Source organism: Adiantum capillus-veneris, chromosome 9 (assembly GCF_014529385.1).
Source record: "Adiantum capillus-veneris isolate H3 chromosome 9, ASM1452938v2, whole genome shotgun sequence".
In the NCBI taxonomy this organism is placed as follows: Eukaryota; Viridiplantae; Streptophyta; class Polypodiopsida; order Polypodiales; family Pteridaceae; genus Adiantum; species Adiantum capillus-veneris.
Window position 1 is genome coordinate 138064800 of NC_140939.1, and position 14161 is coordinate 138078960.

Here is a 14161-nt window from a genome sequence, read left to right on the forward strand (position 1 = left end):
CTAGCTACAAGTAACAGTACATGGACTCTGAAGCAAGCCGTCTCAACTCTGGTGAAGAGTGGCCGTGGAATCGTGTGAAGTCGTAGGCGAAGAAGTCCCACCAGCGACGGATGTCGAAATTCGTCAGTCCTCAAGGGACTGTGACAAAGGGTGACGTCTGCACCAGAAAGGAGATCGGGGGTTCTCAAGAAAGTCTGCTCCTCTCTCGCCAAGGGGATCGTGGCAAAAGCGCTGCCATTGGTAATATTGCCCCTACCAAGTGGGCTGTTTTCAACGACTCTACGTACCTTGTCATGCGTAAACACAGATATGACATTGTGAGGTCTCGATCTTTTGACTGATGGTACCCTAGCTTAATTTTTCACATTTATCTATTCAAAAGAAAACACGATTGTCAAAACTCTAAAGTGGGCTTAGACTCAAATGATGATCACACATCTTTATGATTAAGCATCTCTACCAAGATTTAAGATAAACAAATTCTTTAGTAATATGCATGTAAACTATCAAATTTTAGATCCTTGCTTCAAGACATTATTTAAAAGAGTAGAAAAAATTGCAGGTCCTTGCTTATTTATTATTATCTGCTGGATCTGTGGGTGTTGGAGCACTTGTATATCTTCCTTCTATATGCAAGAGTGGTACAGAAATCTCTGCAGAGTTTTGCTCAAGATCCACACTCTCAGTGGTTTTGACATTGGTTGTTAGTACCATGTTTGTTATGAGTGCTATTTTATCAACTTTTAGATTCTATTACTGCCTGTGTAATTTGTAAAATAAATCATAGTTCTCATTATGATGGGATTTGTCTGTTATTTTGTGTAACGATATGTTTACCAAGATTCGGAAATGCACACTTAATTTCTAAAACAATTTTGCACTTTGTATGCGCAAACCTTGATTTTTACATGAAGTGTCTAATGAGGGCATGAGCCTATTGCTCTTGAAACAAGTCCTCATTGGTGATGGCCCATGTTCACGTTGATGATGTTTGGAACAAACATGCCCAAACAGACATTCTTTACCATCAATTGCTCAAAGTGAAAGTCTCTTCCCTTCCTTATGCATAAATACAAACACCTTAGTATCAAAAATCATAAAAAAAACTCACATCATTAAAAGCACATCTTACTGGCTCTGTAAGCAAGCAAGCATCTTCCTCAAGTCAGCTATTTACGGCATTCATGTTTACAACTATGGTACGTCCACTATTAGTGAAGTGTCTTCGAAATGTTTGTCTTTTGTCCAATATTGTTGCCATACAGCATACCTCCAAGATGCTAGATAACATCATCTGCAAGAAACTCTCAGCCAGCATCTTTAGAGAAATCAAAAGCGTTCTCTGGTTGGGTATGAATCAGCCAAGTGCACTACTCATAGTAGCATCACCTTCCAAGAGACCTTCCAAGAATTGAATTTCTTTGCCCATCTCTTCACAACAACGCACTGACGCAGGTGATTCCTTGCCCCGACCATGATCAGCGCATATTGAGAGTTGCTGGAGTAAATATATGATCAAATACCTTTTGAGCTTTTCGAAGATGGCCAAATTTAGCACATATGTCTATCAGAAGAAGAATTTTAACATCGTAGGAAACAATCCCAAGAGACCTTCAAGATCTATACGAGTCTTGAACTCAAGACCTGTTATTCTAGAGGAAACTGGGAAAGTTTGCAGGCATACAGTTCCTCAGCATGCGATACATCAGCAGCCGTAAAAAACGATGGCGACAGAAGAGCTTCTGTACGGCTGACAAGCATCCTCCTCTCCCTTTGCTATCGTAGGCCTGACAAGTCAGCATGTGGAATAACCTCTTGCCCCCTTCATCTGGACTCTTGACAGCCAGGAAGGGTCCTTCAGGGACCATTCCCCATAATATGCACGACAACATGTCTCCACACCTTTTTGCAAAGTTCCACATGGATCTTTTCCCTTGTTCAATGGCCCTTAGGCTGGTGATGTAGAACACAGTTTTCAATTGCCATTTGCGACTCCACTAACGAATGTTACCCTACAATTAGCTGAGCTGTTGCCAACAACATGGTCTATTCTAGGCTATGTAGAACAACCTTAAGCTCAAACACTACTGCAAGCTTTCAAAGTACGTACAAATGTAACTGCATGTAAAGAAACTCTCACTGTGCTCAAAACAATTAATGCCTACTTCACCATACTCATGCTCCACATACCCTCCAACAAGTGCATTCTATGCTTCCAGAGTCTGTTCTGGAGGAGAACCTAGAGTTTGCATTTGTTCAAACATTTGGGCGCCTCTGCTCCTTGTTCATGCTTGGTAATCCAAAGATGAGTGCAGTCGAGGCAATTACATCTTTTGTCACAAAGCGATGACGTGGCGTGGCATGACAGAGGGAGGTCCAAATCCTAGTGAAAGATGCAGATAAAGGTTTACCAAATTACAGAGCCTATCCGAGAGGCCTAAATTAAAGATCTTGAAGCTTATAAGTTGTACCAACTTATGGTACCCGGCCAAGGGGCCTAAAACCTATTTCTAAATAAAGCTCGACCCAAAATTGCGTGAAGATGCTGACATGACAGCATTATACGGACGTTCGAGATTTGCGCTGAGTGTTGACGTGGCACCGTACGGATTTCTGCGATTTGCATTGGCTGCCCTAGCACCAGCTTTTGGGGCCGAAATGCTTTTAGACTTGAAGCTTTTCAGGTAACTGCTTGTGAAAGGCCTAGGGTCTATAAATAAAGTGCCAGGTCTTCTGTCTTGCCAGTTTTGTACGTTGTGGAGCTTGGCAGAGACGAGGACCCTCAGACATTGTACTTTGTGAAGCATCAATAATAAAGAAATGCCGAAAGGGGCACCAGTCTTTGGGGCCAATCTCTCTCGGCGTGGAACTTTGCTGTGCCGTATCGTCTCTCTTTCTCAGTTTTGTTCAGTTTGTTGAGTTGTTTCAATTTTCTCTCCGTGTGTTGCATCAGATTCTAGCTTGGGGTGCCAAGTCTATTACATTGGTATCAGATCTTAGACGATTTTTCCTTCTACGGAGAATCTGATCCCTTTATTTGCAACACACATGGATTTAGTTAACGAATCCCCCAAGGAGGAAATTGTTGCACCTGACCACTCAGGTTCAGGGGAGAACATTGAAGTTCGAACGGACGTCAGCCACCTTCTGACGATTCGAAAGGGGAGTACGGGCCACCTCCGCCCACGGCGTATGAACGAATATGGATGCGATCTCTCTCTTTGAGCATTTCTTGAAGACGACAAAGGCTTGAGTCTTGTGAAGATCAAGAAGGCTGCTCTCTCTCTCTCTCTCTCTCTCTCTCTCTCTCTCTCTCTCTCTCTCTGTGTGTGTGTGTGTGTGTGTGTGTGTGTGTGTGTGTGTGTGTGTGTGTGTAACAGATTGGTCTCATAGGTCATTTTGGCCTTTTGAAGACGTTAATATAACATTTCATTTCTCTCTCTGGATGGCACTTGATAGACATGGGGAGTGCACATGGATTGGCCATTTTGAATGGCCTACAGAGATTTCTTGCTGCAGGAGGTTTTACATGCTTTCCACACAGGCATGGAGCCAGTACAGTGGATTATGTCATGGCACAGCCGAGCTTTATCTCTAGTATCCAGGACCTCACAATTGGACCTAGAACTATTGGTGTGGCAGTAGATCATGCCCTTGTGTCGATGACCATCTCTTTCCAGTTTAGTGTAGCACACATACCACGGATAGCAGCCCCTACTTGCTACACCTTTCCACAGGAGACGCTGACTCTGTCTACACAGATGGGATCTACAGACGCCTGTGCACTGGAGGAGCTTACTACTATACTGACACAAACATTGCATGATGCAGCAACATAGGCATACCCACACACCCAGCCTGAGTAGAGACGACGTTCTGAGAGCATGCTCCAAAACGGCTGGTATGATTAGGAGTGGTGCAAGACGAGAGCTAGGCTTCAGAGGGAGGTGATTTTGGGGGACTTTACTCATAGACATTCACAGATTGCCTTCCGACAAAATGGTCCGGCGGAAGAAGAGGGTATTTTTGGCTCGACTAGAGCAGGATCTATATCAACTATTCTTGAGTCAAGACTCAGGTGAGGCATGGCGACTCTTTCATGAGCACTCCTCCCCTCCTGCCATTACTTCTACAGAGGCTTGGGGCCAATATGCGTCATCTCTGTACACAGTTCTTGGTCAGCCGCCTCTTCCCGACCCCCTCGAGCTATGCCCACACACATGTGCTTTTTTCACCGCTGAGATGGTGAAGAAGGCCATTTATCGGATGAGGACTGGGAGAGCATATGATCATGATGGCTTAGTTGCTGAGCATTTTATACATGCTAGGGATTTGCTCACAGAGCTTCTAGCAGTGATGTTCAAGCGTGCCATGTGTGAGGGTTTGCTCGATACTTGAAGTTTATCTACTAGTGTAACTATCTTCAAGTCAGGAGACCCTATAGAGCTTGGGAATTATCACACTATTATGATTGGACACACATTGGCACGGTTGTACGCATTCATTCTTGAGCAGCAACTGAGTAGATGGGTAGAGAGGGAGGGTATACGCGCAGCTGGGGCAGGCAGGGTTCAGGAGCGGTTTTTCTACTCTTGACCACATTTTGACACTCAAGTCATTATTGAGGAGGGCAAATCACATGGGAGACGGATCTATTGTAGCTTTGTGGACTTCTGCAAAGCATTTGACACAGTGCCCAGAGCTAGATTGATGCGCGGACTACAAGAGATGGGAGTACCCATAGAGCTGATTTGGGGGATTATGGCATTATACAGGTCAGTAGTGGGGCATGTACACACTCTACATTAGTTCACTCCACTATCGGGGTGAAGCAGGGTTGCCTGCTCTCTCCTACTCTATTTGGTATGTATGCGGATGAGGTTTCTTACTATATTGAGAGAGAGGGTGATAGAGGTGCACAGTTGGCAGGGACATGGATTCCACCATTGTTATATGCTGATGATATTGAGTTGATCTCCGACTCTCCGGAGGGGATGCAATGTCACTTGGATGCTTTGCATAGGTTTGCTCACAACAGTGGTTGGTAAAACCAAGGTTATGGTGTTTAACACCACCCCACAATGGACCAGGAGATCATCACCCACATTCACACACGGCCATGAGACAGTGGAGCATACAGATGCTTACACCTACCTTGGGGTGGTCTATAGTGGACCAACATTTTCATTGAGGAGAGCAGCAGACACTAGACTGACTAGAGCACATGCAACATTGGGTGGATTGGAGAGGATGTGTTCACACATCCAGTTTTAGGAGCCTCAGACGAAGCTTTGGCTTTTTGACACTTTGGTGGCTTCCGCATTGCTCTATGGAGTTCGGATATGGGGGCCTTCATTGGACCATCACAGGACGTCGGGTCGCACTGATGGATGGGGAGACATGGAGAAGCCTCTAGTCTCTATGATCTTGCGGCTTATTAGAGCCAAGGCTTCAGTACCACATGGCATTATTCGAGCCGAGCTAGCTGCCCCCCCACTAGTGGTTGAGGCGCTTACCGGATCAATCTCCTTTTTACACCGCTTGTGGAACCTCCCTAGAGACAGATATACCCGCCTAGCACTTGAGTCCTCTCAACAGTTAGCTTTGTAGGGAGACACAGCATGTTGGTATGGGGAGATGGTATCATGGTTTCAGGTACATGGGTTCAGCATGGACAGATTGCCCCCCTTCGAATACTCATTGGATGCACCCTCTCTGACTCTTACACAGTCTGAGATCACCAGGCTTATCCGCCAAGACCTGGTTCAGCTAGATACTAGGAGGACTTGGATACAACTGGCTCAGGAGTTGGGCACGAAGATGACTTTCTATAGAGAGCATCTTCTCCAGCTTATTGAGGATGTTTTTGTGACGAGGGCCACATACATGGACACCACTTATCTCATGGGATATGATGTGCTATTGGCCAGATACACATATCTTCACACCAACTTTGGATCGAGACTGGTAGTCTGTAGATACAGCGGAGTACCAGTAGAAGCCAGGACATGTCCCCTATGTCACATGGAGCCTGAGAGAGAGTTGCACTATACATGCCACTGCCTAGTTTACTGTGAGATATGAGGTCTCTTTCACTGCCTGTTCAAAGAGGTCTTTGGACCACTCTCTAGAGTCATGGGGTATGAGGACCAGAGATGTCTGGGTCTGTTTTTTCTCGAGTTGTGCAGACACAGAGAGAGCCTGATGAGAGGAGAGGCTATCCAAGTCTCAGAGATGGATCACAACCTTCTTTAGAGTGGACACTGGGCAGCCAGAGGTGCAACTACCACAACGGAGCTCACATTCTCCTCACACTAGAGGCATGTTGATCGATCGAGCGACCGAGCTAGGGAGATCTAGACGCCCACGACTACGGAGGACTACACAGCATCGACGGAGATTGCATCAGAGGATTCAGATCACTTTGGCCCGACATGCACGACGCCCGGTCAGACTATTGACCATGGAGGAGATTAATGAGATCCGCCAACGACCGATGATGGATCTCCTATGATTTAGCTCTTTTGAGGATTGTATTTCCTACTTATCTTGTATCATCTCTCACCCATTATATTCCCACATGCACACCCACATTGTGTTGTATTAGCCCCCAGTCACTACTTTCACCCCCCCTACTCATATCCTACATAGTTCCAACTAGCTGCTTAGTTCACATCTAGCGATTAAGATTTTAGTTTTTCACTTTACTTAATTTTATTTTTGTACCGAGACATTGTATTAGATCTGCCAAGATTGTATCAGTTTGGTCTCATAGGTCATTTTTGCCTTTTGAAGACGTTTAATATAACATTTCATTCTCTCTCTCTCTCTCTCTCTCTCTCTCTCTACCTGCCCTACTCTCCCTGTGCGTTGGTTTGCCTGCGCTGCGTGTCCAGCTCTCCCTGCGCGCTCCCTCTCTCCTGCGCACGTATAATTATGCCCACCAATAGATTTCCCCCTATGCACTGTGCGTTACCTTAATCAGGCTGCCCTTACATTAATCGGGTTTCCCTTATCGCATGTACAACAATTAATTTGGCTGCCCACAAGGTTTAATTCACCCAGGAGCTAGGGGGGTCTCTCTTGCGTGGAATTGCTGCAAATGAGCTCGCGTAGAACTGTTGCAGAAAGTCACGCTGAACAGAGAGGCCAGGTTCAGACGCTGCTGCCCTGTACTCGTGTTGCACGCAGGTGGTCCTAGCAATTGCAACAGACGCAACAGACAACACGCAGCATATCAGGTTGCTCTCTCTCTCTCTCTCTCTCTCTCTCTCTCTCTCTCTCTCTCTCTCTCTCGTCAGATGGGTCTCTCGCGTCAGCAGGCCATTGGCTAATCCCACAGCAGGAGTTGCGGGCAGCAAGTTATTGCTGCTCAATAGAGCGTATTACAGGGCGCGAGCTTCTCCCACAGAGGGGGTCGCGTGTAGATTGAATCAGAGCTTGGCAGGGGCCTGTCTGAGTCGCGAGCTGATAGTGTTGGGGGCTACGTACGCTCACTTGCCGAATATCCAAAAGGAGGATATTCGGCATAACAGATTGAGCGCCTGCAAAGGGCTGTGGGAGTGCAGATACCCACATTCGGGGTGTGGTTTATTTCTCCGCCTGGACTCAGCCAATCCATACATGTAGGAGGGTCATCATACGCGTAGGTCAACAGACATCATACATTGTGCAAAATGGTAAGTGAGTCCGATACATCTCTTGAACGACAAAACATGGAAGCAATCTCCCCTGCACAGGACACCAAAGCCGTCAATATCTCACCTGTTTGCAAGTCGCGAGCAAAGGCAACATTCATGCTCACGAATAAGCGGATGGTGCAGATGGAGAGGGAAATGAAGGAGTGGAAAACAGAGATGGAAGGATGGTGGAAGGAGAAGGCAAACCTTCTTCAGATGGTCTTCAACGAAGGCGCACAATGGAAGAAGGAGAAAGAGAGCCTTAACGCAGAAATACAGACACTCAAAGAAGAAGTCTCAGCCCTCAAACAGGAGAACCCAAACGCCGAGATACGGACACTCAAAAAAGAAGTCTCAGCCCTTAAACAGGAGCTTGCTGATAGAGTAAGCAGTGGACTAGAGGAAGGCGAATTTCAGCCCTCGGTAATAGCTGAAATCAAGGAAATCAAGGAATAGGTAAGGATGATCACAGAGGAAGAGAAACTAAGTGTGGCAAAGACATCTTCATGGGCGGAGATGATAACAAGGACACAAAAAAAGGCGGACGAGGCTGAAAAATGGATTGAGGTCGCCAAGAAAGGGAAAGGTAAAGAAACTCCTTGTACACCGACTCTTATCAACATGACCCTCGAAGAGGAACAAAGAAGGCGGATGCGAGCACTGCATGTGAGAGTGACCGGTCTCAAGGACATAAACAATGTGGAGAAAGAGGTCACAAGCCTTACATCCATGATGGGGATGGAGAAGCCTTTGCACACAAAGGCATGGAGGGTAGGTAAGAAAAGTGATGGCACAGGAGAGTCTTCAAAGGGAAGAGCTCTCATACTACGCTTCCCCTCGTTGGAAGAGAAGAAGGAATTCTTGAGGAAGAGGCCTAATCTCAAAAAGACAGGTATTCTCCTCGGTGATGACCTGACTCTCTCACAACTCGCACATATGAGAGAGGTAATGCCAGAGATTACAGCGGCAAGGGAGAAGGGAAAGATAGCCTTCTACAGTGTAAGGTGCAACAGAATGAATGTTGTATTTTCTCAAGATTAGTGATCTTTACTGCTCAAGGTTCCTTTTAGTTCTTAGGGAAAGAGAGAGCTTTCCGTCTTGTGGAGAGTGCTATGATCACGAACAAAGTGAGTGGATATTGTGCGTGCAAGTGAATGAGACTGAGAGAAGGAGAGAGAAGAGATACGACACCGAGAGGTTGTAAAACCCTCCTCCAAAGGCCCCACTCTCGTCAGCGAGAGTGGTCTACTTTGATTGCACAAAGGTGTACAATGCGAATGCAATGGATTGATGCAATGGGACTATGCCGATGACGACGACGACTTGATGGCTGAAATCTGAGATCTTTCTAATCGCTGAATTTCGGGACTGTTTCGGTGGCTGAAAATGACTGTTTTGGCTGCATTTTTATGGCTGAAAATGGGGGGACATCTGCAACCGACTTGGGGGAGTTTTGCTACTGTGTCATAGGCTGAAAACTGCGAAGATCTACTGCTGGTTAGGTGCTGAAACCAAAAACGCTGGCTTGCTGTGTTTTCTCACAAAAATGCTAGGCTGATTTATGTCTGCAAGTCAAAATGCTGATCTAGGTTGGTATCCAAAAACACTAAGTCTTTGGGCTGATCTGCAAGGACTGTCGCCAGAAAGGGGGGGGACTTCAAGGCGAGGTGTAATGCTGTGAAAAACGCCAAGGGAGGGATGGGGATGGCGAGGGTCTACTGCTGTGGGGGGGGGGGGGGGGGGGGGGGGGGGGGGGGGGTTCTGCTGAGAAGTTGCCTGTTGAGCGGGAAGCTCTTGCTGCCTCTTCTGCCAGAAAGTGCTAACTTGGGTTTGCTTATATATTAACTTAGCAAAATTGCCCTACCTACTTTTGTTGGAAAGTCACTTTAAAATAATAAGTGAAAAGAACCAATAAATAGGAAAATAGGCTAAATGCACTGGAAAATTCCCCTAGCTGATGCTAATGGATTTTGATGGGAATTCCGATGATCCTGCTGTGTGCAACCGGAGGATATGCATCTATGCTAAGTGACTGGGCATGCATGGTCTACGAATAGACTCACAGAAGTGCCAGATCACTGCTAATCTAGACTTGACTGAACTGAACGTTGCTATGGTGTAGCTTGTCCACGGACACATAGGGTTGGGATATGTCACGTGACATCCCCTCCTTTTCAAAGTGAGGTACTGGTACCGAACTGTATGGCGTCGAGGGAGATCGCGAATAGCATCCGGAATCCTGGAAGGGACTCTTCGCCGGCCCACCCTGATGTGTGGGTCGTGCGGTACTTGAACTTCATAAAGATCTGCAACGCTTGCTTCTTTGGGCCGCGCCGAAAGCGACACAAAGTCTTCTGAATCTCCTTTCTTGCTTCAACATCGTCTAGAGTCCTGCTTCTTTCGTCTTCAAGAATCTCCATGGCTGAAATTCCTGAAACCATCTCCAACGCAAAACCATGAACATACCCATTCCATGTAAAGTGAAGGAAAAAAATATTGTCTTCTCTAAAGACTGTGTATGCAATGTAGATGAACATACAGACGGAATTACAACCCGTTCATCAAACACATGCAAACAATGAGGTCGAATCTTTTCTGTTTGATCGAAATCAATCAACTGTGGGAAATCACAATGGAAATGCCCATGCTTGGTGCTCATACTATTATGTGCTCTTTCGGAAACTGTGTCATGCCAAGGAAGAGACATGCAATGCGACTTCCTTACATACAAACTTTTCAGCTTTTCATGGACAATCCGCATACATTCGTGCTCATCCATGATAGAAATGTGCTCAACATACAATATGTCATGCCTAGTAAAAGGGATCACATAACGATGCTGACTAAAATACAGGAAACGATCACGAATGAAACATTCGAACAATGCGTGCGTATCAATCATGCGAACACATAATACTTCCTGTGATGGCTCTTTGGACCAAGGCTCGAGAGCCAAGATCGGTTCGTCGGGATCTATCGAATCTTCTTGCGAGGGATCTATGGACCTCGACTCGAAAGCCAAGATCTATTCTTGGTGATTGATCGAATCTGCAACGAGGTTAGCTTCGCTAGAAAAAGCATCTACTAACACCTCATCCTGGTGAACAATCACATCTTCTTCATGCAAGGCATCATGCTGGTCTTTGTCATCCAAATCCTCATGCAAATCATTATCATTCAATTCATCATGCTTGTGAGAAATCACATCTTGATCATGCAATTCATCATGCTTGTCTTTATCATCCAAATCATTATCCTTCAAATCATCATGCTTCTCATAAACATGCAAGTTCTGTGTGTCATGCTGTGGAGAAAAAGAGACTGAGAGAGTCTCCTTATCTCGAATCCTTTCAACCTTGTCCTGCATATTAACAATGAGAGATGGAGAAGGAGAAATATCCACTCCATGAAAGACAGTTGGAGAATCATTGTCGGCATTGAGAGTTATAGTGTTAGCCGCAAATTTTATGACAACATCAGTCTCACGAAACCACTTAATGCCTAAAATCATATCACATCCTGAGAGAGGAGAAACAACAAATCTTCTAGTGAAGGCAGTCTGTTGAATTGCAAACAACACATCAAGGCATTCCTCGATGATGAGAGCGTCCATACCGGGACGAAAGCCAGAGACCTCGATAGGAGATCTCGGACTAACTTCGAGGCGGGCTCTCTCAACAAGAGAGGAACTGATCACATCATGTATACTACCTGGGTCAAACAATATGACAAAATGGTGCCCCGACGTACGACCATAACATTTAATGAGAGAATTATCAATGGGAGGGTCCTGAGAAACTGTGGGCACAATCGTGTTATCATTCATTGAATTGATAGATGTAGTGGGTGCTGTGGGTTCTTTAGATTCATTCGATTCAAGCTTAGGACATGTTCTTTTTATGTGACCCTTAAATGTGACAATGAAAGCTACCTTTTCATCTGGAGTAAGCTTAGGTTTAGCAGTTGTGTTAGCCTTACCCTTAGATTCATTGGAAGAATTCTTTGATGAGAGACTGTTGGTAGATTGGTCATAAGAGTTATCATTCTTACCATTCTTACCATTCTTACCGTTCTGAGGAGTCTGCGAGGTACTTGTGGAAGTCTTGTTCTCCTTGGGCTTTCCCTTGTTGTGCTTCATCTCCTGTGCGAGAGCAATTGCTACCGCCTTGTTGAGATCGATTGGATCGGATACCTCGACATCGTACTTGATATACTCGTCCAATCCAAAGAGAAAAGCCTCTTTGCGCTCATCATCCGACATGCGTAATTGGGTACCTAGCTGCAAAACACGATTAGAAAAAGACATAACTGGCATACCATTTTGCTTGAGAGTGCGCTAATCGTCCTTTAATTGTGCGAGGTACTGAGGTGGCATAAACCGCGCCTTGAGCTTGTCTTGGAAATCAGCCCAACTAAATGAGAGGGGCGTGAAATCGTCTGCTGCCTCTAGGTGCGCGGCTAGCTGCGCCTCTAGCCATGCGTGGTACCAATTAATGGCATCACCGGCAAGGTACATAGCTGCCGTCAAAACTTTGCTATTGCTTGTCTTCTTAGTTGTCGCAAAATAAGCATTAAATTGATGCAACCAAGAATGAATAACTATAGCATCCATCTTTTTTTTTTCCGAGAAAAAGATCCTTCTATTAGTTAATGAAAACCAACCACCTCTACAAGAGAGGGCTACAACAAGCATGATGGGGAGACTCTCCCAATGAAAAAACAGCATATATACAATGAGGCTAAATCAAGAGATGGGAGGAGGGAAGAGCCACACAGGTGGACAGTAGTGCCATCTGAGCACCCCCTGGACTATGGTGTAGAAAGGCCCAGGGCGCCAGAGTCGAAGGAAAGCCTCGCGGCGCTCCCGCATGCGGTCGGAGCTGCCCTCTAGTCCCTCAAGCTGTCCTCTGAGAGTATGGATCAGCTCTAGCCAAAAGTCATGAACAGTCTCTGCTGGTGGCACATGGCGAGCCTCATAGATGCGGAAACAGCAAGCCGGCCAGATGAACCAAAGTGTCAGGTCACTGATGAGCTCCCAACACTCCTCTCTCTCATTGCACCACTCCTGTGGAGTAAGCTCTGTAGCAGGCTGAAGTGTAGGTCGCCCCCCCTGCATCACTATCATCCTGCTGGTGGAAGATAGCTCAAACTGAAGTGCCAGGTCCGTGAGGGTGGACCAAGCCGCTGCCCCCCAAGTGTACTGTCAAGCCGTGGAGAGAGCAGGCATCAGCCGAAGAACTCATAGCCACACCTGCTGGGCCGAGGGACAGTGACGCTGACTCTCCACCAAATGGTCACAAGCTGTACATGTGGCCGAGAGACCACTATGCACTAGCCAGCTCCCTACTGCTGTGGCTCTATGTGTGACCAGCCACTGAAACAAGGTGACTCGCTTTGGCTGTCTGGAGTCCCACAACCTCTCCCAAAAGTTTGCCAAGAACTCGACTGTGAGACCCTCCTGCCAATGACGTGCTGCAGCGGGGAGGGCCTCTCTCTGTGCTGCTAGTATATGACGTCCCAGTCGAACAGTGTACTAAACAAACGGGACTCCTGGGTGGTCTGCAGAAGAGAAGGGGTCCCTCCAGAGCCTCTCACCAAGATCCCATTGTACTCGTGCCAATGGACAACACTCCCAAGCCCATAGCCTCCAGTGTCCTGTCTCAAGAACTGCTGGGTCAGGGTCTATGACACAGGTCCGCCCACAGATGCCCACTACTCGGATCCTCTGAAAACAGCACTCTGCTACTTGCGGGGCCTCAACTGCAACTCGCTGTAGTCGTCCCCCACCCTGAAGCTCGAAGAACAGGGCTGAGACAGACTTTGAGCAGGCCCTGATTGAAATGAGAACCTCCAGTCGTGTGAAGGCTCCCATCCACCGGGGTGCTACTGGCTCGAGAGGCGTGAGCCACTCAGCTGGATCTGACTCTGAGATGTCCTGACACATGCTCTGCACCCCTCTCATGCCCTGTAAGCTGGAAACCCTGTACCTCCTCTGACAAACCTGTGAACTCTAGCCAGTCACCTAGAGAGCGCGCTGGACTTGTTGCCCTGGGACCCCAAGAAACATGAGGCCGACTACCAACCAAGTGGCTTCTCTGAGTGCTAACCATGGGGTTCCAGACGAGGGGCTGCCGTAGGCGCTCCTCCGTGCACGTAGGCTGTCTCTGCTCTAGGCCACGCCGTAAGAGCTCCCAAGATCGAAGCAAACTCACTGCGAAGCGGTCCTCCAGTCTCCTGCTCAAACCAACTCGGCGCAACTCTGTAAAGATCCATCTGATCGAAGGTTGCCAGGGGCCTCCTGACTGAGGCACCTTGGCACGAAGCCTCTGCAGCAAGAACTCCTTCCAGGGCTCCTCTCTTGGAAGAAGTCCTCTGACTACGAACTTCCCAAGAAGGGCTCTGCTCTGTTGTGCTGGATTAATGATCCCAAGCCCTCCCTGAGAACAAGGAAGTGTGATGACCGACCAAGCCACCTTGGCTCG

General features: G+C 46.9%; 1 protein-coding gene across 3 annotated transcripts in view; it reads left to right on the plus strand.

Moving 5' to 3' along the window:
• LOC147451244 (uncharacterized) overlaps nt 1-14161 on the plus strand; it is a 107467-nt gene that overhangs the window by 72241 nt on the left and 21065 nt on the right. Inside the window, exon 4 of one of the 3 annotated variants that reach the window (XM_086520212.1) lies at nt 563-815. The exons of the other annotated variants lie outside the window; for them this stretch is intronic. Within the exon in view, the coding sequence (XP_086376338.1) occupies nt 563-775 (213 nt within the window). The 3' untranslated portion in view covers nt 776-815. Of the gene's footprint in view, nt 1-562; nt 816-14161 lie in introns of those variants that run through there. 3 annotated transcript variants of the gene reach the window in all.